Source organism: Gorilla gorilla, chromosome 14, assembly GCF_029281585.2.
Source record: "Gorilla gorilla gorilla isolate KB3781 chromosome 14, NHGRI_mGorGor1-v2.1_pri, whole genome shotgun sequence".
Lineage (NCBI taxonomy): Eukaryota > Metazoa > Chordata > Mammalia > Primates > Hominidae > Gorilla > Gorilla gorilla.
The window spans coordinates 53288481-53316478 of record NC_073238.2 but is presented as its reverse complement, the minus strand read 5'-3'; the positions used below and the strand labels follow the sequence as shown (position 1 = coordinate 53316478).

Genomic DNA, 27998 nt, shown 5'->3' with positions numbered 1-27998 from the left:
ATTCCCACACCAGGACCCCACCTCTGGCTTTCAGGAAAGAGGGGCCCAAGCTGGCGGCGCAGTGTTGAGTTTACTTGGGCGCGACTGGCTTTATTGTAGGTCCCCATGAGCTGGTGGGGGCTGTAGGGGTAACCAGGCAGGGCGCCTGGCGCTGTTGGGGCTGCGTTTTTCCGGAGTCCCCCTATGCGAGGCCGTGCCCCTCTTCGCCCGGCTCCCGGTGCTCCCCAGCCGCCGGCCCGCTCCCGGAAGCTGCAGCAGCTGGTAACAAAGAGCCTGCCGGGCCGCCTGCTGCCGGGGCCGAGGTATCCAGGAGTTGGGCGGAGCGGCTGGGGATAAGCGCGAGCCGGACCATGCGTCCGGGTTCGCGGCGGTGAGGGTCGCGGCCGGCGGCCGAGGCGCAGGTGCGGGTCGAGAGACGGGCGCCTCCCTCTCCGCCGCCCGTGGACTCTGAGCGCAGGTGTTTCTACTCTGCCGGCCGCTCCACCTGGGAAAGCGGCTTCAAGAGCTACCTCTGGCGGCACCTGGCCCTCAGCTGCAGGGAAACCGCACTCAAACCTGCCGCCGAGCCCGGGTTTTTCTGCAAAACTCAGAGGACCTGGCTCTTGCCCGAGGTGCCCTGAACCATTGTGTGAATAAGCTGGGGAAGCCTGACTGGAGTGTTTTTTCTTTTTAATAAAAAAAGTTTTTCTAAGTCTCAGTTTTTAGAAATTTTTTTGCGAAGTTTGCAATACTCTCTACCTCTTCGCATCCTCTCTTGCTCGTGGAGTCTTTTTCCTCCTCAGCTATAAATATTTTTTACTGTCGGCGGAGCAGACCAGGGATGAACGTCTTTTAATTGCAAGTATAACTGTTAAAACCACGTCGGGATAGTAGTCAAGATGGATAAAAAGTCCTTTGAAATGGTGCTGGATGAAATTAGAAAGGTAATTACACTCGGTTCCATGAATTATTTTATGAGATGAATTCTCGTGTTTTAGACTCTCTTTGAGGTACTGTATGGAGATTGTGCAGAATAAGGGTCCTAGGATTGCCAAATTGGTTTGAATTCTCACGTGTAATGGAGGAGTTTATATCTTGATACGTTTCCAGTACAAATAGAAATTAAGTTACGTTAACGCCAAATTTGAGACTCAGCACGGTGTCGTGGGAATTACATTTGTAAAGCCCTCGGTTCCGAAGACGGCTTTACAAATCCGTAATAGCTCTGTACTTTTGGGTAAGGGGTTTAATATTTTTGAGTTTATTGCCTCATCTTTCAGTAACACAAGAGTGACTGAAAACGAGAGGTAATACGCAGAAAGTTTCTTTTATGGTAGTTATGATGGGGTTTTCAAATCTAAGCATAAGGTAGAGTATATTTGTTGCGTTGGCCATGCAAAATTCGTGTCCTGATGGTAAGTGTGGCATTAAGTTTAAAGTCACGTTCTTAGGAATTGGCCGTCAATAACTTGAGCTTCAAAACTTTTTTCTTCTGCTTTCCAAGTTTTTGCTGCTTTTTGAGGCTGTTGTGTGGATCGCATTTCCCAGAGTGAACCAGACAGCAACAATTCTGGAAGATAGTCTTGAGCCTAACAATATCTCAAGCACAAAAATACCGAGAAGTTACTTATTTTAAAATGTAAGGACTTGATGTACCATTATTACATCAACACACAGTGCTTTCCTTCGGCCTTCCGGGCAATTATTCTTTCGTCAGCTGCATACCTTTACGACCCTTGACTGAAACGGAAGAAATTGTTGCCATGTGCTCTGGTGCTTATTTCAGTTTACAAAGCTGTTATTAAAATTGTCTCTGGTCTTGCTGTTTTGCTTTGTTTTTGTACAGCTTTTTTCTTTTTTCAAATTGACGTGTTTAAGTTTTCATATTTGATAATACTGAACATTCTTTTTTGAACAAGTTCTGCTTTTGCAAACCTAAGTGTCCAATTAATTTTTGAAATAAAATATTGGTTTGCTAATTATATGCCTAGAAATTTGTCACAATTTGTTCTTGGGTTGATTTTTAATTACTTTTCGTGAGAAAATAATTGGTGAGTCCAAGTAGACCAGCAGATTTTTACTTTTGGAAGATACAGGGTCTCAGTGTGCGTATTCTCTTCCTGGTGTCATAAAAACGTCACAGTAAATTCTAAAGAGGGGAATAGGAAATTTTCCAGATATGAAAGTCTTGTTCACATGAGATGGCAACTTAAGTCTGTATTTCTGGTCAGCAGTTAAAATATATCTTCTGCTGGCTTTGCCGAGTGATTAGATACATCAACATTGTCATGGTCTATTAAAATGGAATAAAATATTGGCATATCTAAATATGAGCATTACTACTGATTTTCTTAAAAATTGTTCTTTGTAAATGTAAGTCAGTTTAAACCAGGTCATCTCTTGAGTATCACAGTGAGTTTATATGATAGATAATACTGATTGTCACTACTGTCATTTAAAACAGAGGTATATAAGAAGCCACTAGCAGAAGAACTGGGAAAGGGAGTAGAAAGGGGGAAAAAGCTATGGTTAACTGATTATTCAAAAAGGAGGGAATGATAGCTATTAATTAGTGAGCACTTACTTTGTGAGCCTGTTTTTAAGCACTTTCTCCAGTCATTATTTGTTTTGATTCTCCTTACAACCCATGAGGTGTAGGCACTGTACTTCTTACTTATAGCTGGCGGCCTATTCTCTGTGAGGTTAACTAGTTAGCTCAAGGCTCCCCAGGTGGTAAGTTGGGGGCTGGGGGCAGTATTCAAACTATGCTTGCAGAGCACCATGCTGTCCTGCCTGGGGTTACAGCTGGGCCTCTCAGGCATTGATGGAAGAATTGAGATATGACTTGGCATCAGTGCAATCCAAGACTTTGTTCAGAAACTTGTATTTGACTGTGTCCGATTATTATATTGATAATAAAACTCCTAGGAATACATTATTTAGAATGCCATTTTCTCCCTTTTCAGTGAATATTGAACTACTGAGCACCCAGGATATTTCAGTTGACTGGTCATAATACTTTCTCCTAGCAGAATGATATTATGTGAAAAATATGAATATTAAAATTATTTTGTAGTACAAGCAAAGGGATTAGTTCATTTTTAATGATTAGTGGCTACTGACTTAAGATAGCTGTTTCCATCTCTAAGCTGAGCAAATAGCTGCAAGGGGAGCATGTGTGATTTAGTGGGCTCTAGATAGTGCTGCATCAAAGCCACCAACTTCTCTCTCACCCACTGATAGATTCCGAAAAGGAAAGGAACCATCACTTACTGAATACCTGTTATATGTCACATCTAATGTCCACTATTATAGTCTTCATAGTAATTCTTTGAGGTTGGTGAATGGTGTTCCCTCTATGAATGAGGACGCTCAAAGGGAATTAAAATGCCTCTCAAAGTCTACACTGCCAGTTAGTGGCAGGCACAGACATTGAATTCAGGGCTTCTTGCATTCTTATGTCCCTATAGAAATACTGAGAGCCTCAACTAGACCTTGTCTTATTCTTGCTTCTCTGTCACTTAGCAAATAGTAGATATTCAATAATTGATGAATGAGTAACATCTGATATGTTTAATCTTAAAAATGACAATTTGGATTTGGAATGTTTTGAAACTCTTTAATTACATATTTAGGAATTCTAAATGTTGTGTATACTAATGTTGAATCAGATCTATTACAATTTTATTCCCTTTCTTTGTAGAAGTTGGTAGGGAAGCCCAGCAGATCTTCCTGCTTGCTCAGTGTGTCCTTCACAGTATGGAACCTGGAAAGGTGGAAGGAAGGGCCTCTCACCACAGTGACCTTAGTTCCTCTGAATGACAGGGCTGAAGTAGACCTGCCACTGTTGAGTTGCTTGGGCAGTTTTGATAGATGTATATTACTGTGCTGCTTACGTATATTAATGCTATTTTACTCTGTGTGTGTGTGTTTTTTTTTTTAGGCTGTTTTGACAGAATACAAATTAAAAGCAATTGAATATGTGCATGGATACTTTTCTAGTGAACAGGTATTCCTCATTATTTGTTTAAACAAAGCTTTCTTTTTATACCAATGTTCTGGTTAATGTCTGTCTGCTGGCCGAATTCAGAATTGGTTTTACCTTTTTGCTGTATTTATTCAAGAACTCGAGAAGCTCTCAGTTTTGGCAGAAAACTCTACAGAATTTATAATTCAGGGACTAAGCACCTCTCCACTTTCACCCCAATTCATGTTTTAAAATGATTTTAAATATAGGGTCTTAAAGCAATTCAAAGTGTTTATGGTTCTGGGCACAATATCAAAGATTTAGAAACTTGTAATGGTAAATTTACCCGAATTTTTATAGTTACATGTAAGACAATTACAAAATTCATCATGTAATATAAAAGAAAATGTGAACAAATAATGAAATATGTTTTTATATGAAGCCACTAAATAAAAATTTCAACAGTAAGAAAAATACACAGTGTTATTTAATAAGTAGTTTCTGTAACTGCCAGAATACTAACATTTTAAGCATGATAGTTTAGTGAAAACTTCATTCCACCTTAGGGGCAGTTTGCTAATTAAAATATACGTATGTCACACACACAAGGGGGCATGTTTCTGAGGGATAGCTGGAAAATTCTTGAGAGAGAAGTCAGGCATAAATATTAATAGAAATGTCTGGAGAACAGCTTGGGGAAAGGATGGACAATAAATGTATATATTGAGTTAGTAAATGCTCCAATTGAGTTAGTAAATGGTCCAGCTTTTCATTGGTTTCTCAAGAACTTCAAAACTTGAAAGCTTGAATGACTTTTAAGCCTATAGAAGTTCTGCCCACTAAATTCTTAAAAGCTACTTTATGATTTGCATTTGTTGTCTTTATGTCAGTTTTTCAGCTTTCCCATTGCTTTACAAAGTTACTTTATGCTGTTTTAAAAATTTAAATGTTTTGGCTGGGTGCAGTGGCTCACACCTGTAGTCCCAGCACTTTGGGAGGCCAAGGCAGGCGGATCACTTGAGGTCAGGAGTTCAAAACCAGACTGGCCAACATGGCAAAACCCCATCTCTACAAAAATACAAAAATGAGCCGGGCATGATGGCGGGTGCCTGTAATCCCAGCTGCTCAGGAGGCTGAGGCGGGAGAATTGCTTGAACCCAGGAGGCAGAGCTTGCAGTGAGCCAAGATCGTGCCATTGCGCTCCAGCCTGGCTAACAGAGCAAAACTCTGTCTCAAAAAAAAAAAAAAAAAAAAAAAAATTAAATGTTTTAAAAAGATAAATAATTTCTTACAGCTAATAGCATTTTTTTTCTTGGGTGTATGTGATGTACCACCCTTAATGATGCTTCCTTAATGACTTTGCTAAAGTCATTACAAAGTTTATTAAGCCACTTTCTAAATGAGCTTATTATATTAAAGATTTTTCTTTGTATCTTAGATATGGTGGCTTGTAAAATTTTATGGTTGGTAAAATATAGCATTTATTAGATATTAAGAACATTATTCCCATCAAAGTTAAGGACATACACGTTTATCAGATTAACTGGAAAGTATACATAATACTTATTTGCTATATATATATCTCTTTATATGGAGTAAAAATTATTTTTACTCTCTTTACATACCACTCCAGTTTGCACCATTGACCTTGCTGTATAGAATAGTTGAAACCTTAGCATATTTTCAGGAACTGTCTTCTTGTATCACTTTTTTCCCCTTTGGAGCATCTTTGGAGGCAGTGAAACAGGGTGGTGGTGATCATGCTGAGACTTCAGTGTCCTGATCTTTATGCCCTGTGCTCCCCTCTTACTGGCTATCTCATAATGCTTCCCTCATTTGTTTGAAGTTCTTAGGTGGTGGTGGGAGCTAATCTGAGCTGCACATTCTGAGCTCTCAAATGATGTATCATTTAGGGGCTGCTGGAGTAATTCATGTTGATTCTTAACATTTTTAAGGGACTAGATTTATGATTTGAGTTTATGCCCTCCCGATTCAAGTTAAAGGACCTACTAGGACTAAAGTTAGTGGACCTACACTAAAACATACCACCGTGCCTTTGTGAGTGCTGTTCTCCCCTCGTGTTGAAAGGTTTTCCATTCACAGTCCATCTTTATAATCCTGAGCTGACATTTGATCTCCGTCTAGTACTTTTCAACCATCCTTTTCCTATTAGGATACTTTGTTTTTTTCTGTATTGTATATTTTTCTTTCTTTCTAGACCAGTGCTGTCTAGTAGAACTTTTTGTGGTGGTAGAAATGTTCTCTATCTGCAGTGTGCATTATTGTAGTTATCAGCCTCACATAGCTCTGGAGCACTTGAAATGTAGCTTGTGTCACTAAGGAACTGATTTTTACATTTTATTTGACTTTAAGTGATTTAAATGTATATAACCGCACATCGCGATTCTGTTAGCACAGTTTTTAGACTTTAATGCCACCTGTATCACCTGGGCCTGGGCTGCACATGTCGAATTATAATTTCAAGTACTGAAATAAATCTTATAGAAATGTTTGCAAACATGCTGTCATTAGAGCTGTTAGTTCTTTGTTTTCAGGTGGTTGATTTGCTGAGATATTTTTCCTGGGCCGAGCCCCAGTTGAAGGCAATGAAAGCATTACAGCATGTAAGTAACTTATTTTTTCCTTTGGAACGTAGAATTTAAGTATTTTTAATTCTCCCAGTTGTGTATAATTTATTTCAGTTGTAATTTATTTGCATTAGAAAAGCGAACTCTGTGTTATTGTACTTTGATTCAAAATAGCTATGTTAAAAAATTAAAATTTTCTAAACTGTACATTTAAATTGTATGCCACATTGTCCTGATTGGCAAGTTAGAAGAAAACTTCACCAGCAAGCAAAATATAGAATTTGAATTCTTAATGGTTTTTTGCACTTCTGTTTTTTAATATCCATTGTTACCATCTTTCTATTTAGTCTTAGAAGAGTTAGTACTGTCCAAATAAATTTTCAGCGATGATGGAAATTTTTATATCAGCACTGTCCATTGTGGTAGCCACTTGAATGTGCCTCATCTGAGGAACTATATTTAATTTTATTTAATTGTAATTAGTTCAAGTAGGTACATGTGCTTAGTGGCTACTATATGGATAGCACAGCTCTAGAACCTAGGTCAACAGGAGCATCTAGATCACACAGGAGTATCTGGCTGTGTAGGAAGATTTTTGAAGCAATATCAGGCCTGGATATCTTCAGTGGAATCAATTTACAGATCCTTGACTTTCTAAACTGATGAGCCTAACTTGTCTGGGTCTGTTAGTGCTGCTTTCTGACCTCCTCTTTAATACTTGCTTTTTTACTGCTTTGCAAAAGAAAGAGTTATCGCACCTGTTCTCTGGGGGTGAAAATGTTTCTCCAGGTTCCAAAAGGACAGTGCTTTGCTCTTGAGAGGGAGAGCAAAGCAAAGAGAGAGGCTCTATAAGAAATATTGATAAGGGGCTTGGGGTGGTGGCCAAGCCTGTAATCCCAGCACTTTGGGAGGCTGAGGTAGGAGGATCGCTTGAGGCCAGCAGTTCTAGACCAGCCTGGGCAACATAGTGAGACCCTGTCTCTAGAAAAATATAAAAAATTTAAATTAGCTGGGTGTGGTGGTATGCTCCTTTATTCCTAACTACCCAGGAGGCTGAGGCAGGGGGAATATTGATGAGGGCTTTGCTTTATTTTATCAGGACAACAAACTCATGACAAAGCTCTGAGTCCTGCTTGCCTGTCTCCCTGCCTTAGACTTAAAATTCAGAGGTGGCAACGGTATCACAGGGACAACTCAATACACTTATTTGAATTAAATTAAGTCTGACCTTTTCTAAAAATGTCAGTCTGATTTGATTGTTTTCTCACTGAAGACTGATTTCGCCAGTTGAGTTACATAATAAATATTTCCATAAATGAGCTAAATTAGTAGTTTCAAAGTTCTTTCAGATATATAAGTGTATTTAAGAAAATCGACCTTTTGTGAGTATTTAAACTTCTGATAAAATTGTTAGGTATCAATTTAAAAACATGCAAAGGGGCTTATAGTTTTATTAGTTCTTCTGGTAGTACATAAAAGTATGTGAAAACCACTCCTCCAAATTTTAGGAGCTCTTGGATATTGATTCTAACCAGTCTTACTTCTTATGTTGATGTTGCTTTTAATTTTCCTTCACTGTTAACATAAATGTCCAAATTGGCCAAATCTTCTGAATGTTCTTCAGAAATAAAGGTACTCTAGTCAAATAATTATGTAACATTCCACACAATCTTGGTGCATCACAATGCACATTAAATTAAAATAAGACTTAAAGTTCTGCAGTAGAGAAACCTGTTTAACCCAGCTTTTCCCTACCTTATATGGCTAGTGTAACCTTTTTTTGTAATATGTTTAACATCATGGAAGCACTGATCTGTGGCATACTTAGGCCTCTAACTGAGGAGTATAGTCATGTTTTTCTAACCTTTGAACAATTTAATCTCCCATGTGTATGAGTATCACCTTTTTATATAACCTTTCTGAGGAAAGTAATACTTCTGATTTTTTTAATTCTGTAACTGAACACATTGAGAAATGGATAAAAAAGGAGCATGTAGGAGAACTTAGATCTTCAACTGAAATGGTTACGTTGATAGAGCATAATTCATTTATTGTTAGAACTTTCTTTTGAGTAAGTGGTTTTCACCTAAAATGTGATATATTTTATCTAAAATGTTTATATTAAGAGCATTTAACTGTACTTCCAGAAAAAGGTAATTTCTGGCATGAAAATTTCACGTTAAAAATAAAATTATTTTTTCTATCAACAGAAAATGGTGGCTGTCCAGCCAACAGAAGTGGTCAATATACTCAACTGTTTCACTTTCAGTAAAGACAAACTAGTTGCTCTTGAACTGTTAGCCTCGTAAGTATTTCTTTTCTTTTTTTTTTTTTTTTTTTTTTTTTACTTCATTGGGAAAAAATGTAGAAGACTTTTAAGTGTCTAATTAGTGTGTGTTAATGTGTCTAACAAAATACAGTCAAAAGCATAGTGGTACATTCTGATTTCTAAATGTGAATAAGTATCTAGTGTACTTATTACATATATGACTATAACATAAAATGAAGGGGCTTAACAAGATTGTTTAATTTGATTTTTTGTATTTCAGTTATTTGCTTTGCCTTCCTACTCTGAAAAGACAGGAATTTAAGAATTAGAGATTCTTTCACTTACTGACACAATAATTTTTTTTTTTTGGCAAGGTGCTTATTTTTTCTGAGCCTTATTTGCCTCAATTGTAAAAATAAGACTCATACCCACTTAATAGGGTAATGAACTTTAAATATCAGAAAGTCTGTGAAAGCACCTACCACAGCATTTGACAGATGACCGTAATGAATGTAAGCTCAAAAAGGCATGGAAAGAACCTACTCCTTTGCATAACTGAAGAATGTATAAGTTATTTATTTGTAACACATACATTTTTAAGTCCTTTTTGTATGCATAGGTGTCCATAAAAGCACAAAATTAAAGCACAAGATAAAACTTTATGCATTTAGCATAAAATGATTTTTATGCATTTAGCACATGGGTTGGTTCTATTGGCATAGCTCTCCTAACTATCACTGAAGAAAGTGTATTTTGAAAAATCTCAAAATAATGATTTTTATTTGCAGTATTACTGTTTTACTTTTCAGTAATCAGATAAACCTAAGTTATTATATTTATATATAAACATGTTATTTAAATTGAGCTGTTAAAAGTAAATAGTCACACTTTTCTCCCTATGTCATGGAGAACGCTTACTCAGATATGTTTGTGTGGTAAACAAAGGTTGCTTACCTCGATGTATGTTCAGATTTTTAAACAAAAAGCTAAATTGTGTTTTCTTGGTAGGAACATTATTGATGCACAGAATTCTCGTCCTATTGAAGATTTATTCAGGGTAAATATGTCTGAGAAGAAACGGTGCAAGAGAATACTTGAACAGGTAGTTTTCTAAAGATTGTCATGTACTTGGTACGCTGGTTTTTCCAAATATTGAAGACGAAAAAGCACCTTTCTTCTTACTAACTTTGGTGAATAACTTGAATGCTGTTGTACAATGGGTTAAAAATGAACATCCCTGCGGTCTGCGGCGTGGAAGTAGAGCTGGTTGATGGGGACATTCAAGGGGGAAGAGATGGCTTGAGAGTGAGAAGTCAGTTGGCCACTCAGCTTGAGCCTCATGGAAATGTTTATGTCTTGGTCCCTTGGTACCTTTGCCATGGCTTCAAGTTTTTGCTTTAAACTTTATGTACTTAGGAACTTAACTTTTCAAATTTGCTTTGTTATCCAGTTTATTTTAAATCGGATTCATAAGAGGTCAATATTAAAGCCAGTTTATTAGTTAAAATTCCAGTTTATTAGTTAAAAATCTGTAAGAATGGGAGAAATAGTACTTGTCCAACCCTAGAAAACTTGATTTGTCATCTAAGGTAGTTATTTCTAAGGTAGGATTGCGATGGCTGGAAGCTGAATTAATTAATTAATTATGAGCCTGGCAGTTCAGTTGTATTTAATACTCACAAACTCCTTTAAGCCCAGGAATGGTAGGCAAATTCACCTTAGTCATACATTGTTGTAGAAGAGTTAAGATCTGAGCCATGTTTATTTACTTCAGTAACTTCCTTACCAGTTTTCTTGACTAAAACCTTTAAGGCAACATGCATATTACTGCTGTAGTTTTCTTTCTTATGAAGTGTTCCGATCATGTCACTTTCCTTCTCAGAAATGTTCTGGGCCTGAGTGTTCTGTAGAGTAGGCCCTCTGGTCAATATAAATTAGTATAACTTTTCTAGAAGGTAAACTTGAAGAGCCTTTACAATATTTATACCTTTTGGCCCCAAATTTCTACTTTTAGGAATTTATTTGAAGGAAATGTTGAAATATGCAAATTTATATATAAGGGCATTCACCCCGGTACTCTTTATTATAGCCAAAAATTCAGATGATTTCAGGGTTGGGGTATTTAGTAGAGGGGCTGGGTTATATAGCTAATATACATATATGTGTTGTGAAGGGATTTATAAAACCAATATATAATAAAATACATTGTACATGTGAATATATATATACACACACACACATATGTATAGCTGGATATTTCTATAACATAATATAGATACATTGGAATATATGTTGCCTAATACAGTGTTTTTTCATTTATTAATATGTATTGAGCACCAACTCAGTGTGTGTGCGGCATCATGTAGAAGCTGAGGATGCAGTAATAAACAGCTTAGACCTAAATCCCTTCCCTCACTATTTCTCATAAATATGTAATAGTATGTTGAACATTGTCTAAGTTGGTTTTTGAACGGTATGTAGGTCTTTGGACCACCCAATGTCATGTTACTTGTTTATGATGTCCTCCACGGGGTTGTAAAGAGCAGGGACCATGTTTCTTTCATCTCTGTGTCCTCCTTTCCTCAAATGTAACATGACCTTGGCATTTGTAGATTTGAACTGTTATTTCTTGCTAGTTGAAGAAATGGGACAGATTAGATAATAAACACTTTTTTACACAATTTACAAAATCTACTGTGAAGACATTCTTTGTATGAGTCTGTTGCAGCATTATTATGTTACCATTTTAATTATTCCATTTAAATAAAGTGATTTTATTACTTTTGGTCACATTCACCACTGTAAGTGCTGAATGATGTATGAGCAGATTGAATGTAGTGCTCTTCTTTAATTCATGTTTTTTTTAGCTGAGCTCCCAATGTTCAGAATACTTGTCTTTTAAGAATTTTTTTCCTACCCCTCTTCTTTCTTATATTACAGGCTTTCAAGGGGGGCTGCAAAGCTCCTCATGCTATGATATCTTCTTGTGGAACGATCCCAGGAAATCCATATCCCAAAGGAAGACCTAGCCGCATAAATGGAATTTTCCCAGTAAGCATACTTCTGTAGCTGTATATGAAACTTCTCATGGTTAAGTATGAAGTGTAGAATAAGTTAATGATATTTAAAGGAAAGGAATTTTATGTCGGTAACTTAATTCACAGGCTCACCACTGATTGAAAGTTCATGTCTAAACTTCTTTAAAGTATTAAGGGTATTTATATAAAATCTATAGAACAAGACAAATAGAGGAGAGGATGATTTTATTTTTCAAAGTACTTTAGAAGCACTGATTTACATTTAGTAAAGGAACAGTTCTCAAATTCTCAGTATTCTTACAATCTCAGTTTCATTCAGTGAAGTGTGTTTGGGAAACTTTGCATACAGTGTTTCCTTCCTGGGGAATCGCATATAAAGGCTCTGAGAAGTACTATAAAAAAGAAACTTGTTTTTATATCATCTAATGTTCCTCAAACCTCTTTGTAAAACAGCTTTCTCAAAGAATGTTATATTTCTGTAGCTGCGTAACAACCCCACAGCTTACTGGATTAAAGCAATAGTCGTTTATTACCTCACATGGTTTTTATGGGTCAGGAATATTGGAAGGCTTAGCTGGATAGTTCTGGTTCAGGTCTTTTCATGAGGTTACATTCATCTGAAAGTTTGATTGGAGCCCAAGAATAGGGCCTCAAGGTGACTCGTTTACATGCTTGGCAAGGTAGTGTTGGTGGTTGGCAGGAGTCCTTTGTTGTCTACCACAAAGACTTTTTTGTAATGCTGCTTGAGTGTCCTCATGACATGGCAGCTGGCTTCTACCAGAGCAAGTAATCCAAGCAAGAGAAGACAAGTGGAAGCTGCCTGGAAGTCAGATGCCGTCGTTTCTGCAATGTCCCATGTGTTACACAGGTCAGCCCCATTCATTCTGGGAGGGAATGGTGCAAGGGCAGGTAGGAGATGAGGATCAGTGGGGGACATCTTGGGAGTTGGCTTCCACACTAGTATATACCATTTAGCCACACACACTGTTAGGGCGATGACACACTGCAATAATCTATCAACTTATACTGATCTGTTAATTTTAACAGTCTTGAATAAGGTCTCATTTACCCTTGACAATATAAATAATCACACTTAATCTTTATAGAGAACACCATTTTTTCTTATCTACTTTCAACTGTAACATAGGTACTCTTATTCTTTGAGTATTATACATACTGTGGCATTGGAAGTTCATTTCTGATTGCTCCTATTTGTGACGAAGAAAAATCAGAACATACTGTATTCCGAAAAAAAAGCAATAATACAGTAAAACAATGCAGCATAACAACTATTTACACGGCATCCACGTTGTATTCGGTATTATAAGTAATCTAGAGATTATTTAAAGTATATGGGTGGATATGTTCGGTTATATGCAAATACTATGCTGTTTTATATAAGAGACTTGAGCATCCATGTATTTTGGTATCTATGGGGGAGGTCCTAGAACCAGTCCCTGTGGATACCTTATCTTTTCCTGTCATCCTCTGTGTTTTTCATGTTCACTTCTGAGTACCTTTGCATGTGATATGAGAGTTCCATAGCATAGGAGGATTGAGGACCTTATCAGGGTCATGCCGCCAGCCAGTGCAGAACTGAAATGGGAATGCAAGTCTTTGCACTCTTACCAAGTCCTTTTCTTCAGTGTAATACAGTGAGGTTGGTTATTGTTACTGGTTTGAGGGTTTTTTTTTTAAGTTTCAATTACCTTTTTTTTTTTTTTTTAATAGGGAACTCCTTTGAAAAAAGATGGTGAAGAATGTACTAACGAAGGCAAAGGAATAGCTGCACGAATTCTTGGGCCATCCAAACCAGTATGTTTAGAAAATGATGAAACAAGCCCAAACTCCTTCCTACATAAAGTTTCCTTTTTACTCAAAGCATAAATTTTATTTTTGTGTTGCAAAGTTTGAAGTATTCTAGAAATTGTAGGAGAGTGAGAGAGTGAATGGATGAGGGAAACATAAATATTTAACAGTAGTAAGAGCCCCTTTGAGATTAAGCTTTTTATTTTAAAGTAGAATCGGTCAAATTGCTTTCATTTTTTTTCTCGAGACGCATTCAGCTGCTCAGTTGGAGATACGGAGTGTGGAGAGCTTGTTTTAACTAAGTTTGTAGTTTAGCTGAATTAGTGTTAGTGAAACCACAGTGAAGTCACAGGTTGAAAGTATTTACAAGATAGTGATTATAATGATTGCAATGTAAACAGGACAGGAGAAGACAACCCCATGGGTTGAAGGATCTGTGGAGTTGAAGTACTAGAGGCCTGCATACAACCACCTTGCAAAACCTGCCTGTCCACATGACAAGAACTCCAGTGGAGTTGTTTATGGCAGAATAGTAACAGATCATGGTTCTTGCACAAGACTTCAGATAGGGCCACAATTATGGGAGCTGGAAAGAATCTGGCTTCCTTACCACCAGTGGGTCCTTTCCCCTGCCTCACAGGCATGCACATGCTCTCTCTCTAGGTAAAAAGTACAGCATCTGGCTTAGCTTCAGATACTTCCAGTTTTCTAAAGACCAGTGCTTTGAATGCTTTTTGTTACTTAGGTAAACTCCATCAACTGTAAAATAAGTATTGGTGGATTTATGGATTTCAAAAGGCAGAACAACTAACATACTGAATTCCTGATTCCAGTCTATGTTCTACTGGAGTTGTCAGAATGCCAAATGCTAACGCAAACAGTGCTTTTTTCTTCTAAAAGGAGGAAAGAGGGTGGGAATGAGAGGATGAATTCCTATCAGTTTAGGAGGATGTTGCCATTGGGAGTTCTTGCGTAATTTGAGATTGTAAAACCTAGAAGGTTTCTTGTCTTTGTTATGTAGGAGGAAACAGGAATTCTTGGTTTAACTTAGGCTGGGCCTGGGAGGAGTTTGCTGTTTACAATGAGATCTAACCCCTTATTGGAGATGATTTTAAAAATCTTTGGCCACCTCTGGCAAGATCTGCATTTGGAATTTAATAGCAACCAGATTTATTAAAGCAAAGAAATTTCCCTCATTTGTCGTCCCATGTAGTCCAGTAGTATGATATGCGGGGACATTTTTAGCATATTAGGACTAAATATTTTGAAAGACAAGTTGCCAGGAGACAGCTTACTTGATTTTCTTCTAACTGCTGTATTTTCCCCCATGTTTTAGCCTCCTTCAACATATAATCCACATAAACCTGTTCCTTATCCAATACCTCCATGCCGACCACATGCAACTATTGCACCAAGTAAGGAGTTCCCTTATTTTTTACTTGTTTTTCTTTTTTGCTGTTTATTTATTAAATTGAAAGTAAATGCTGGTCTATGTGGTTGGCAAATCTGTAGCACTTATGAAATGCTACTGTGAGCTTAATTATGCCCATAGTTAGCTAGTAGTGTCCTGGCCTACAACACTGCAGCAGATAGTTTATTTAGGATATTTTCTTTATGATAAATTAATTAGTTTATTTTTAGTCATTCATTATTTATGGGTTTTCACTTTGGTAAATCATCTTGAATTCCTTTTTTTGGTAGTCGGTAGTTCAGAGGCATCATTCATGCATTTAACTTTAAAAAGTCAAGTATATGCGTTTGGCAGAAAAGACAAATAATGTAAGTATAGCAGGTTCTGCCTGCCATGCCATTCACTGAACTTATCCCTGCAATGAGCATGCAGTGGGAAATAGGAATCTCTGGTTGTTTCATTTGGTGTCAGTTTTCACTTAACTCTAGACATAAACCTCCATATAAAATCAACTCTATTAAATAGGAGTTTTTATAATAAATTGAATAGCTGCATTAATATAGTTTGAACTCCTAGTCATAGAACAATACCAGTCACAGAACAGTCCTAACGTATATTTTTTTCTATTGTGTTTTTATTTTAGGTGCTTATAACAATGCAGGTCTGGTACCATTAGCGAATGTCATAGCTCCACCTCCACCTCCATATACTCCTAATCCTGTAGGAACAGGTAAAATGTAATTTGGGGGTGTTTAAGTAACTTATTCATACACAAATGTACACTTGGAATGGACAGTTGTTTGGCATGACGTATTCTAACAGAGGGAACACAAGCTCAAGAGTCTGAAGGATCTGGAAGTGAATCCTTGGTAATATGGGACAGTTTTCGTAGTCTTGATGGACTTCACTTTCTCTATTTGTAATATAGGCTAACATTTTAATAGCATTTGTTCAGTGACGTGTTTAATGAATATTAGGTGACCCTATCATGTGTTGTGTGCTGTGGATACAGAGGTGCACAAAGAGTCATGTTTGCAAAGAGTTTAGTCTAGTGAAAAAATACAGATGAGGAAAGAGAAGGCCATTTCAATATATTCTACATTATTGGTTCTCAATTGCACATTTTTTATAGTTTAATTTCTCTGAAATTAGAATGTGATTTATAGCAAGTGGCATCTTAGATTCAAAGAGATACGTTGGAGTGATCAGTGCTGTGATAGGGTTAGGGTGCTATGGAAACTCATAGGAGAGGCATTCAGATCAGCCCCACTAAATTAAATGTGAGCTGCTTGCATAATATACTGTTAAAGGTTGTTGACCCAATAATGAAGCTGCCATTTAATTGAATTAAGTTAAGGAAGAAACAGGTGAAAACAGACTGATAATCAAATATGAGGAATGACAAAGCAACAATGAGGTGGTTTCTCTGTAGCCTGGAACTACCTGGAGCACTTTTAAAAAAATACCTTTAGTTCCCCACTTGTAGAGATTCTATTCAGTGTATTGTGATGGGGGTGCCTGGTATTTTTATTTTTTTTAATGACCTACTGGTGGTTCTTTAAGCAAGTTTGGGAAATGCTAGAATTTGTGCACAGAGAACCCAAGAGAGATCAAAGTATCAACTTTTTTTTCAAGGATCTTTATTAAGTGCCAGATTGAAGAGAGCTGGGGGACTTTCTGCCTCCAAACTTTTATTAAGACTCTTTGGACACTAGGGTAGGCACCTTTCTGACTCAGCAAAGGAACTGTCAGAAACTGAAATTGATGGATGACTATGTATGGAGTTGACAGCGGGTAGCAAAGAATTCTCTGCACAAAGGCAGTTTATCACATGCGGATTAGAAGAGTAGTTACTTGGGGAGGGGGTGAATTGGGTATCCCATGCCTGGCAGAGGTAGGGCAGGAGCTGGAATTCAGCCCACTGTAGCCTAAGTTTCACGGCCAGTTGGCATGATTGTCTCCCCATTCACTTTGCTAATGACATAAAGACTCCATTCAAGTGGCCTTGGGTCACATATGTAAACACAGGCTAGTTATGGGAAAAAGAACTATTTCTCATGAGTGGTAAAACTTTGACGTGCTATGGAGAAGTATCCTTGACTTAATGAAAGCCACCATTTGAGTAAATTACGCCTACCATGGAGAGGAAGGGCTCATAAAAAAGCAGTGAGAAGGACTAAAACACCTCAACACTTGCCAGGCCAACCTTTTTCAGTGGGTCTTTTGGTAACATGGGATATGAACAATAAATGGTTCCCCATATGTTGTCAAACTATTCTCCAAAAACCCTATACCAGTTTAAACCTGTCCATAAGAGTATATGAGCCTACAGTTTCTTCACACCCTTCCAACATGGAAGATTTTCATTTTTTTAACTTTGCCAGTCTGGTAGACTAATTTAGCTTACATTTTTGTTTGTGTTTTTTAACAAAAAATTAATTTTTATTTATATCACTTGTTTGTTTTACTCATGAGTTTGATGAGTTCTTTATTAAAATTCCACTGTAGTTATTTTATTATTATATACTAATTTTACTACCAGATTTGTAGTGTGTTCTAGTGTTTCATAAGGCAGGCTCCCCCTTATATATTTTTGTAATTTTATTATCATTAGAAATCTTCCATCTGAACCTTAAGATCATTTTCTGCAACTTAAAACAACAGGGGTGTGTGTGTGTGTGTGTGTGTGTGTGTGTGTGTGTGTGTGTGTACAGAAAGAGAGCTATATAGTAATTTCAGAAGAACTGACATTTTTATGATAGTAAGTCTTACCATTCAGTTATGTGTATATATCTTTATATCACGTCAAGCTGGTAGTGTTTTCTTCCCCAGGGTTTATTTTATTCCTTTCAAGAAGATACTGTAGTTTTCTACATGCAGATTCTGTTCCTTAAATCTGTGTATAGAATTTAGAGATATTTTTGGTTACAATTATAAATAGAATGTTTCATTTTTAGGTGCTTATTACTGATTACCCTCTCTAGTTTTTTTTTTTTAAGTCTCTTGAGTTTTCTAGATAGATATAAAATAATATCAGCTGAGTTATAGTCTTACTATAAAATATTTCTTTGTTTCCTAGGCCTTATTGAGTAATAATATTGTCCTGACTTATTTTTATTTCATAAAAAATATTTTGCCTATACCTTTATTTTAAACTTTTTTCCCCTATGATTTTATTTGGTAGATTGGCTTGGTTTGTAAATTATATATAGCTGAATTTTTATTTTTAAACCTGTTAGACTTTTAATAGGAATTTTTAGTAATAATAAAAATTACACATTTGTTCTTAGTCCTTCCATTTTATTTTTATTTTCATTATTCTTCTATTCCAGTTTTGTTTTTCTTACCTTTTGCTAAATTGTATTGGTCAAATTGCCATTTTATTTTTTTAACAACTGTTCTCTCCTTGACCCCACCCAAACTTAGAAATTTTCTCTAACATCGCCAATGATTACCTTCTTATTCTTAATGGTTGTCAGTATACAAAAACTTAAAACTATTCTATATATCATTTTACTTCCATATTTTCTCCCTTTTTTTTTTGAGACAGAGTTTTGCTCTTGTTGCCCAGGCTAAAGTGCAGTGGCGCAATGTCGGCTCACCACAACCTCCGCCTCCCAGGTTCAAGCAATTCTCCTGCCTCAGCCTCCCAAATAGCTGGGATTACAGGCATACCACCATGCCTGGCTAATTTTTTTTTTTTTGTATTTTTAGTAGAGACAGGGTTTCTCCACGTTGGTCAGGCTGGTCTTGAACTCCTGAGCTCAGGCGATCTGCCTACCTCGGCCTCCCAAAGTTCTGGGATTATAGGTGTGAGCCACTGTGCCCGACCTCTCCTTTTTAAAATCAATTTGTATGTTTTGTTGGGATACTAGACATTTTTGCTTCTGATATTTAATTTCTTTAAAATTGCCTTTGATCATGACTTGTTACTGTTTCTTCTGTTTGTTTTATTCTTTGTCTTGATGTGCCTGTTATAATTTTCTTTTGGTAGAAAATGACTTTAAGAAATTACTTCAGAAAGGACACATGTATAGAGTTGTGGATGGGAAATTTAATTCCAGATAATTTTCTTTATTGGGAACTTGGTCTCTTTCTGTAAGCTTACAAAGAATTTTTTTTATCTTTGGATTTCAGAAATTTTACCAGTATGTTTAGGTGTGTATCTTGTCATTAATCTTTTCTGGCATTCTGTAAGTTCTTTTGATGTGAAAACTCAAGTCTTTAAAGCTTAGGAAAATTTTGTTTTCGTTATTCTTTTAATTGTTGCATTTTCCTCTGCTTTTTTCCCCTCCTCCTGCTACTCTTATTTTACATTTTCTGTATTTGCTTTCTAAGCCTATTAACCCATTCGTTTATGACATCTTTTCCATTAAAAATTTTTTTTTGGCATTCTAAGTGATATTTGTTTCTTGTTTCCAACCATAGTTTAACTTTTAGTCATTTTATTTCTAATCTTTATTATTCTTTCCATTTATTAATTTGGAATCAGATTTTTATATATAAAAGTCTTCTCTGCTTGTTTCCCAGTAGTGTGTGTGTGTGTGTATGTGTGTGTCGGGTTTTAAAAGTCCTTTTTCTTTAATTAAATCTCTATTGTTCTGGTGGTTATTTTTTGTCACCTCAGTCAAGCTCGTGAATTCCTTAAACAAGCTGTGGTTTTTCTTTGCTCACTATACCAGGGCCTGGAGGTTTCCTTTACACTGTATGCCTGTCACAGTATTGGTTTCTTGGGCAGTTATTGTCAAGCCATAAGAGGTTAAAGTTTTCTCCCTTTGTATCCTTGGCTGATGGGCTGTTTGGATAGATCCTTTCCCTTGAGGAGTGTGCTTTGCGTTGTCAGTCTCACAGGCTTCAAGTTAGCCTCAACTAGGCTAGTTCTCCATGGTAATTCCTAATATAGGGCCTTTCCCAAGCTGAGTACAGCAAATGGGCAGGACAGTTTCTTTCTGTTGGCTTGGACAATCCACAGTGAATGGCAGTGAATTCTACACTTATTCATCCAGCTGCCACCTCGCTTCTCAGTCTTCCCACTCCTGTAGGCACTGGTACTCAGAGGAGCTGTCTGTCAGGTCAGCCAGTGATAGTGGTCCTCTCTGCACTACAGCTGCAGGGTACACTTTCTCCTGGATGGCACCCTCAGGCCAGCATCTTTCCAGAAAGTGTTCTTGAATACAGTATATATGTAAAATTAACAGTGTGTATTTAAAACTTGACAAGCTAAGGTGGAGATGCTAGGGGATAAAAGAGCACTCACTCAGTTTCTGGTAATCCTCTTGCTCTTCAGATAGAGTAGTAAAGTATTAGTAGTAATAATAGTAGAGTTACTACTATTTTTATTTATTTTCCCATATGTATACATTTTTTTCCTAACACAGTCCATAAATATTTATATCCTGTGTTTTTCTTTTTATCCAAATATCTGTTTATTATGGTGGCAAATATTTGATTAAAGTTTAAAATGAACTTTTATTTATTTTTATATAGAGAATGAAGACCTTTCCAATCCATCAAAACCTATACAGAATCAAAGTAAGTAGCAAATTTGATCCAGAGATAACGGATGTCTGTCATGGTTTGCTCTGTTATTCACTGAGAATAAATTTGAGTATATTTGGAATTGTTATGTTTTAGGAAAAGTTTCTGGTTAAAGAATATAATTCATACTTGTTAAAAGTGGTTTACTAGTGTTACATATTATATACATAACATGAAATGCACGTGTTAACTGAATTTAAAATTAATCTTAGGACTTTTATACAATTTGCAAAACTTGCAGTGTAATGTAAGTACTGCGTAGCTTTGCATTCACATTCACTTTACATTCTGTGATACTGGAAACCTCATTTGTTTTTTGATATAAACACATGGGATGATAAAAATCCTTTTTGACAAATGCTAGTCAGATTCTATTTTTAGAGTTCATTATCTCAATAAGTATTATTAAGCATATCTTAATGTAGAAAAGAACAAGGGGCACCAAAGCAGAAAATGGAATTGAAAAATGAAAATGAAGTGTGTCCTACATAGTACCTCCAGATGGCAGCAGTGCTGCGACGTTGTATTTTTCCCCTAGGTGATGATCTGTGTGGTCAGGAAGGAGAGGCTTTCTTGTATGAGACAAAACTACATCAGTTCTTGTTTAGCAAAGTAGCACAATAGCCTGACCATTGTAGTACATAGTTAGGAGTCTCAGTGGGAGAATTCCATTCCCTGAGAACAGTGCCTAGCAGGTGCTTCTCAGCTGGTAGTTTCTAAAGGAGGTAGCATAGTGGGGTGTAAAGAACACTAAGTGAAATGTCAGGACATCCAGTTTCTTATCCTGCCTCTAGCACCACCTAGTTTTGTGACCTTGAACAGGTAATTTAACTCCAGTGAAAAGGAGATTGAGGAAATTTCAGCTTTTATGTTCAACTTTATTATTTTATGGTTCAAATGTTTTTGAAGGGAGTAATCAGGTTAGTTGTTGTAAGTACCACTGGCAGGAATAGCATATTGTTTTCCTATGTTGTACGATCTTAGCATGATTAAGATTTTATTTTTTCCTTTTGGAACTGTATTAAGAAACAAATTAAGACAAACTAGTATAGCAGTTGAAGACGTGAGTCTGAAAGACCCAGGCTCAAGTCTTGGCTCCACCGTGTAGTAGCTGCATGATCTTTTATCCAGTTGCTTAGTCATAGCAAGCCTCAGATTGCCCATCTGTCAAATGAGGGTGTTAGTTTCTATCTCAGAGAGTTATTGTGAGGACAAGTGAAATGATGGGCCTAACTTAGCACAGGGCTTGACAGATCATGTTTTATGGTTAATAACCAAATTAGATGACTGGAAAGTGCTGTTTATTATGGTATGTGGTTGGGATTTTTTTTATTTTTGTTTGTTTCATTTTTACCTGCAAGTGCTATGATTAATAATGCATAGCTTTTGCTTTATTAAATAAAAAGATCCAACAGAGGCTGCTATAAATAATACTCTAGGATAGTTTGGTTTTACCTTCAGATTTGTCATTAGCTACATGATCTTCAGCATATAGTTTAATAAATAAGATAGTGATTTCTCAAATGATACCCAACACCTATGGACTTAAATACCTTTTTGGTACATTATTTACAAACATAAGATTAGGTATATATTCCTTATGCTTCTAGTTCTTATAAAAGAAATTAGGTACAAAAAACGTACAAATCCATTTTTATAGGTACTGTAAGTTTAAAATGATAGCTAGTCTTATTGAAACCAAATCACTGCTTACAACATTAATACGGTCAAGACTTAAGGACTTTTGAGTTTCAGTTTATGTACTTAAATATGACTGTCAATTTTCCAATCATATTTTTTTTCTAAAACAACTACAAAATTTGTTTAGCCCAATGTGACACCCTTTGGCCTTCACATAGTGCAAATGAATTATATATGTGTTGTTTACCTCCATTTTCTTCCTATTGTCCCTTCCCATCTATGAGTAGCATAGTGTATTCGTTGACCATGTCAGCTTGCTTTTGTCAAAAGAATCTTAATTATACATAAATTTTAAAATGTGTTAGTCCATGAAAATATTTCTCAGTTGGTTATCACTGCAACAGGAACATTCTCTGTTTACAACTGAAACAGAATTTGATGTGAGTACAGTATCAGATGATAGTTGTGTTTATAACATTAGCTACCTAAGTCATGATATCCCTTGACACCAAGATTATCACAGGTGGGGATAGCCATTGAATACATTCAGAGGGGAGCCCACATCATCCCCCAAAATGCTTATTATTTGTAGAGTTTATCAGAATAAAAATAGCAAACTCTAGAAATAGTGTTGGGAATAGTCCTTGAGTGGGTTTGGGAACTGTAGTTTGAGGTAATTATGATATATCCAGCCCAGCAGACACTCATTAACTATGCAGGTGCTGTGTTCTGTGCTAGGTACTAAGACTATAAAGATGAATTAGGCACAGCTTTTGCCCCTAAAGGAGTTGCCAGGTAAAGGTTGGGGGTTAATGTAGCGTAGAGTGGTCAGTATGAGCAAATGTATGGGGGTGGGGTGGGGCAACTGTACAGATGAATAATCTGGAATATGAAATTCAACTCACAGAGTGGCAACAAACAATACTGGAGAGCTGGGCATGAATCCTGGAAAGCCTTGTATGGCTCTGCAAGGGAAGCCATGTTCTGAAAGCTCCTATGAGGGGGACTGACTTACTCTAGATAAGTAGATTGAAAGAATTAGAGGTAAAGTCAGTGCAGCAGCACTAATCACAATTAAAATAAATGCTTTAATTTTTAAAAAGCGGAAAAATATGAAAGGACACTTCGCAAGCTTCTCAAAACTTCCTGTGATTTGGAGGGCTATTTTGAGCAGAGTCTAGACGGCAACTGGATCTGACTGGCTCCAGAGTAAAGATCTGAGAAATGGAACCCAGCAATTTAGATATTACAAGAGCCTGTTATACTTGTCATTTTTTATTTGGTATTTGTTAAATATTACAAAAATGGTTATGCTTTTTAATTCAAAATTTGACGTTTCAGCATGATGATACATTCTTGCCTTTTTTCCCCCTTCCATATAGCATTTTCCACCCCAGCAAGTCAACTCTTTTCTCCTCATGGTTCTAATCCTTCAACACCTGCTGCAACTCCTGTTCCTACTGCATCCCCAGTCAAGGCAATTAATCATCCATCAGCATCAGCAGCTGCCACCGTTTCTGGAATGAACCTGCTGAATACTGTCCTTCCTGTGTTCCCAGGGCAGGTCTCCTCAACCGTTCACACACCTCAGCCATCAATACCAAACCCAACAGTTATCAGAACCCCTTCATTGCCCACTGCACCTGTTACATCCATCCACAGTACGACCACCACTCCTGTTCCTTCCATTTTTTCTGGCCTAGTGTCACTGCCAGGTCCTTCTGCCACTCCTACCGCAGCCACTCCTACCCCAGGACCTACACCACGGTCCACTCTTGGTTCCAGTGAAGCATTTGCTTCTACTTCTGCACCTTTCACTAGCCTCCCCTTTTCCACCAGCTCTTCTGCTGCTTCTACCAGCAACCCAAATTCTGCTTCATTGTCATCAGTTTTTGCAGGGCTTCCTTTGCCCTTACCACCAACATCCCAAGGCCTATCCAACCCGACTCCTGTAATTGCTGGTGGCTCTACTCCCAGCGTTGCCGTTTCACTTGGTGTGAACAGTCCTCTTTTGTCTGCGTTAAAAGGTTTTCTGACATCCAATGACACCAATTTAATCAACTCCTCTGCTTTATCCTCTGCTGTCACAAGTGGGCTGGCTTCACTATCTTCTCTTACTCTTCAGAACTCTGACTCTTCTGCTTCAGCCCCTAACAAGTGCTATGCCCCATCAGCCATCCCTACCCCACAGAGGACTTCCACTCCAGGGTTGGCCCTGTTCCCAGGCCTGCCATCTCCCGTGGCTAACTCAACTTCCACTCCCCTGACATTGCCTGTACAGTCTCCTTTAGCCACTGCTGCATCAGCTTCCACGTCAGCGCCAGTTAGCTGTGGCTCCTCAGCCTCCCTTTTGCGTGGCCCCCACCCAGGTACCTCAGATCTGCATATTTCATCTACCCCTGCTGCAACAACTCTTCCTGTTATGATCAAAACTGAGCCCACAAGTCCTACTCCCTCGGCCTTCAAAGGTCCATCTCATTCTGGGAATCCCTCTCATGGCACTTTAGGTTTGTCAGGGACATTGGGCCGTGCATATACTTCAACATCCGTGCCCATCAGTTTATCTACTTGCCTTAATCCTGCATTGTCAGGTCTCTCCAGCTTGAGTACTCCTTTAAATGGTTCAAATCCTCTTTCCTCTATTTCCCTTCCACCACATGGTTCCTCCACTCCCATTGCACCAGTATTCACTGCTCTTCCTCCTTTTACTTCTTTGACCAACAGTTTTCCTTTAACTGGCAACCCATCTCTTAATCCATCAGTATCTCTCCCAGGGTCATTAATAGCCACCTCATCTACTGCTGCCACCTCCACATCTCTCCCTCATCCCAGCTCAACGGCAGCTGTTCTCTCAGGGCTTTCTGCTTCAGCACCAGTCTCAGCAGCACCTTTCCCCCTCAACCTGTCCACTGCTGTACCCTCACTTTTCTCTGTTACTCAAGGACCTCTGTCATCTTCAAATCCCTCCTACCCAGGCTTTTCTGTCTCTAATACCCCAAGCGTTACCCCTGCTCTTCCCTCATTCCCGGGGCTGCAGGCGCCCTCTACAGTCGCAGCTGTCACACCACTACCTGTGGCTGCCACAGCCCCATCCCCAGCTCCAGTCCTCCCAGGATTCGCCTCAGCATTCAGTTCCAATTTCAACTCCGCTCTTGTTGCACAAGCCGGGTATGTGGATAGTTTGGAAATAGGATAAAATTATTCTTCACCTAACTTGTAGTTCACATTTCATTTCAAGTCATCCAAATGAATGTCAAGATCTAAATGATGTTTTTCTGGGCGGAAACTTTAGCACTCAAAAATGTTTTATGAACCATGTTAAGATAAATATATAAAATATTAATGCCTGTTGATACAGTGTTTGGATTTGTATTTGGTAGTTTTATTTATAAGACAGCAGAAAGGATTATATGCAAAACAGACTTACTGAATTTCGAATAATATACTTCACAGTAGAAAGATTCATATCAGGGAATGGCTGATTTTTATGGTCCTTCCAACAGAGGAATAAATTCTAAGGTTTTTGTTTTGTTTTTAACATTTTAAGATTGTATTTGACAAATATGGAAACAGTAGCTTTTATGTCTTGTCTGCAGTTAACTTGTTTTTCTGTCAATTGTTTTAGTTTATCATCTGGACTTCAAGCTGCAGGCAGTTCTGTTTTTCCAGGCCTTTTGTCCCTCCCAGGTATCCCTGGGTTTCCTCAGAATCCTTCACAATCATCCTTGCAAGAATTACAGCATAATGCGGCTGCACAGTCAGCATTGTTACAGCAGGTAAGCAGCAATGGCTGGCATAAATTACATGGTAACATGTATAACTAACTTCTGTAGTGATAACATTGCAGTATCATTTGCGATATCCCAACATTGGCAAAAAATGGCTCTTAGCAGAATGCATAGAGATTTGATGATGATTAGTTCTCTCCAAATTTGCAAATTTTGCTTGTCTTCTTTCAGGAGAGTAACAGAGGTGTTAGGATATAGTCATCTGTATGAATTGTTTTTCCTTCCTGCTTATAGATTTTACTTGATAAAATTTAAGAATCTATTCATGACAGTTAAATGTTAACTTGTCTTCTGTAATTCAAGCTTAATGATTGACCGTTAAAGCACATTATCTGTAGAAAACCTATTGACTTTTGAGAGAATATTAAATATTTTAATGACAGTTCTATGCATCTCCTTCACCTGAAGAAATGTGAACATTTTCTTAAAAATTTTAAGTGACTGAGCAGACTTTATTGTGCCTCAGAGTTTTGTCTTGTCTTTCTTTCCTATTCTGAATATCTCTGTGTGGCATGGGTAGAAGCAAGCGCAGGCTTGAATGAACTTGGCACTCTGCTAAACCACACGCTCTTCTTTCCATCAGGTCCATTCAGCTTCGGCTCTGGAAAGCTATCCAGCTCAGCCTGATGGGTTTCCTAGTTATCCTTCAGCGCCAGGAACACCATTTTCTTTGCAACCAAGCCTGTCCCAGAGTGGGTGGCAGTGAATACTTTTAACTTTTATTCTCCTTCAGAGCAACATCAGAATTGCCTAAGAACTGCAATGAACAATCTGACAAATGTGAAGCTGGCCAAAAGTCGGAAAATGAGAATGAGGGTAATCCTGGAGAAATTGTGACAACAATTTGAAAATTGTGGTTGCATTTTAAAGTGTGAACACTCCCCTATGTAAATATGCTGACAATAAATTGTATGGAGAATGGTATTTAAAAAGTGTTTGGAGACTTTTCACCTGTCCTATAAAATTTTGAATTGTGTATGTGATCTACATAGAAAGAATATTAAAGAGTAGATTGAACTCTTTATAGCCGAATACAGCCTTAAATATGCTTGTATAGCATCCACTGGCAGAAGTAATAGTTGTGCCTCAGACTTGGGGGTTGCATGTGGCCCTGGGGGAGTTACTACCCTTGGTATGCATGAGCGGTTCCTATTAGCATCAGTGGGAACTCAGTACTCTGTATGTATCCACAAAAGGGAACTTGAGACCCACAGTTATTCTTAATTTCTGATATTAACAACCGTACATACTGCTGAATTTAACTCAAAATATTTCAGGTAAGTGAAAATGGTGCTTAATGTAGACTATAGAATGACTTTCAGGTGTTTTCAACTGAAAGTATATATCCAGAACTGCATCCTTACAGAAATACAAGTAAGACTTAGGATAATTTGCCTTCAAAACAGTTTTCCTAATCTCAGCAGTATCCAGTGAGTGAAGAACACTTGACTGACTCTTGGGCCACCTCTGTTACTTACTGTACTATGGAAGCTCCTGGTGAATGTTTACAATTATGGGATGTAGTATTTCTATTTGTACTTTAAGTCAAATGATTATATGAAATATGTGACAACAAATAGAGAAGACTGGCTCTGTTAGTGATTATGCAGTATGTACTCTATTTAAGGATCTGTGGTAGTATAACATGAGCGAGTGTCATTAATTTTGAAGTAATAACTGCCACATGTGGGAAGTAGGGGAGTAAGGAGAATGAATTCCAATCTGTGATTAAAAGTGTAAATTATAGACTCTACTGTAGTACATTTCAGGATCTAGAAGTTTTACTTTTATAAAGATGGTGTCCGGAAGATGTTGCTAATGTATTTTACTTCAACATAGGGAACAAACTTTTTAAGTATATTAATAAACCTGTATGGTTAGTTTTTAACAGTTTTTTAAAATAAACTTTACGGATATGACAAATATTCTGTGTCTTACTAAGTGCTTGGATAGGCTTTCTAATTTTGTAT

At 37.5% G+C, this 27998-nt stretch overlaps 1 protein-coding gene across 2 annotated transcripts; it reads left to right on the top strand.

Moving 5' to 3' along the window:
- On the top strand, nucleotides 1-27951 carry PROSER1 (proline and serine rich 1). 2 transcript variants are annotated; one of them, XM_004054411.5, is made up of 13 exons: nucleotides 1-923; nucleotides 3923-3988; nucleotides 6502-6570; nucleotides 8745-8839; nucleotides 9812-9905; nucleotides 11744-11854; nucleotides 13573-13656; nucleotides 14987-15065; nucleotides 15705-15791; nucleotides 20549-20593; nucleotides 23623-25408; nucleotides 25866-26016; nucleotides 26612-27951. In XM_004054411.5, exons 1-13 carry the CDS (start codon nucleotides 879-881, stop codon nucleotides 26732-26734), a joined length of 2835 nt encoding a protein of 944 aa, XP_004054459.2. In that variant the 5' UTR covers nucleotides 1-878; the 3' UTR covers nucleotides 26735-27951. The 2 variants fall into 2 exon arrangements, with proteins under 2 accessions (XP_004054459.2, XP_018895422.2); XM_019039877.4 differs by lacking the exon at nucleotides 3923-3988 and having other exon boundaries at nucleotides 7-923.
- The last annotated feature ends 47 nt before the right edge of the window (nucleotides 27952-27998 follow it).

What these genes read in the sequence shown, in the direction of transcription:
- PROSER1 (XM_004054411.5), top strand. Translation starts at nt 879, where the DNA reads ATGGATAAAAAGTCCTTTGAAATGGTGCTGGATGAAATTAGAAAG. An exon ending in CAATGAAAGCATTACAGCAT is followed by an intron (nt 6,571 to 8,744) that starts GTAAGTAACTTA and finishes TTCTATCAACAG; the next exon opens with AAAATGGTGGCTGTCCAGCC. An exon ending in GCTCTTGAACTGTTAGCCTC is followed by an intron (nt 8,840 to 9,811) that starts GTAAGTATTTCT and finishes TTTTCTTGGTAG; the next exon opens with GAACATTATTGATGCACAGA.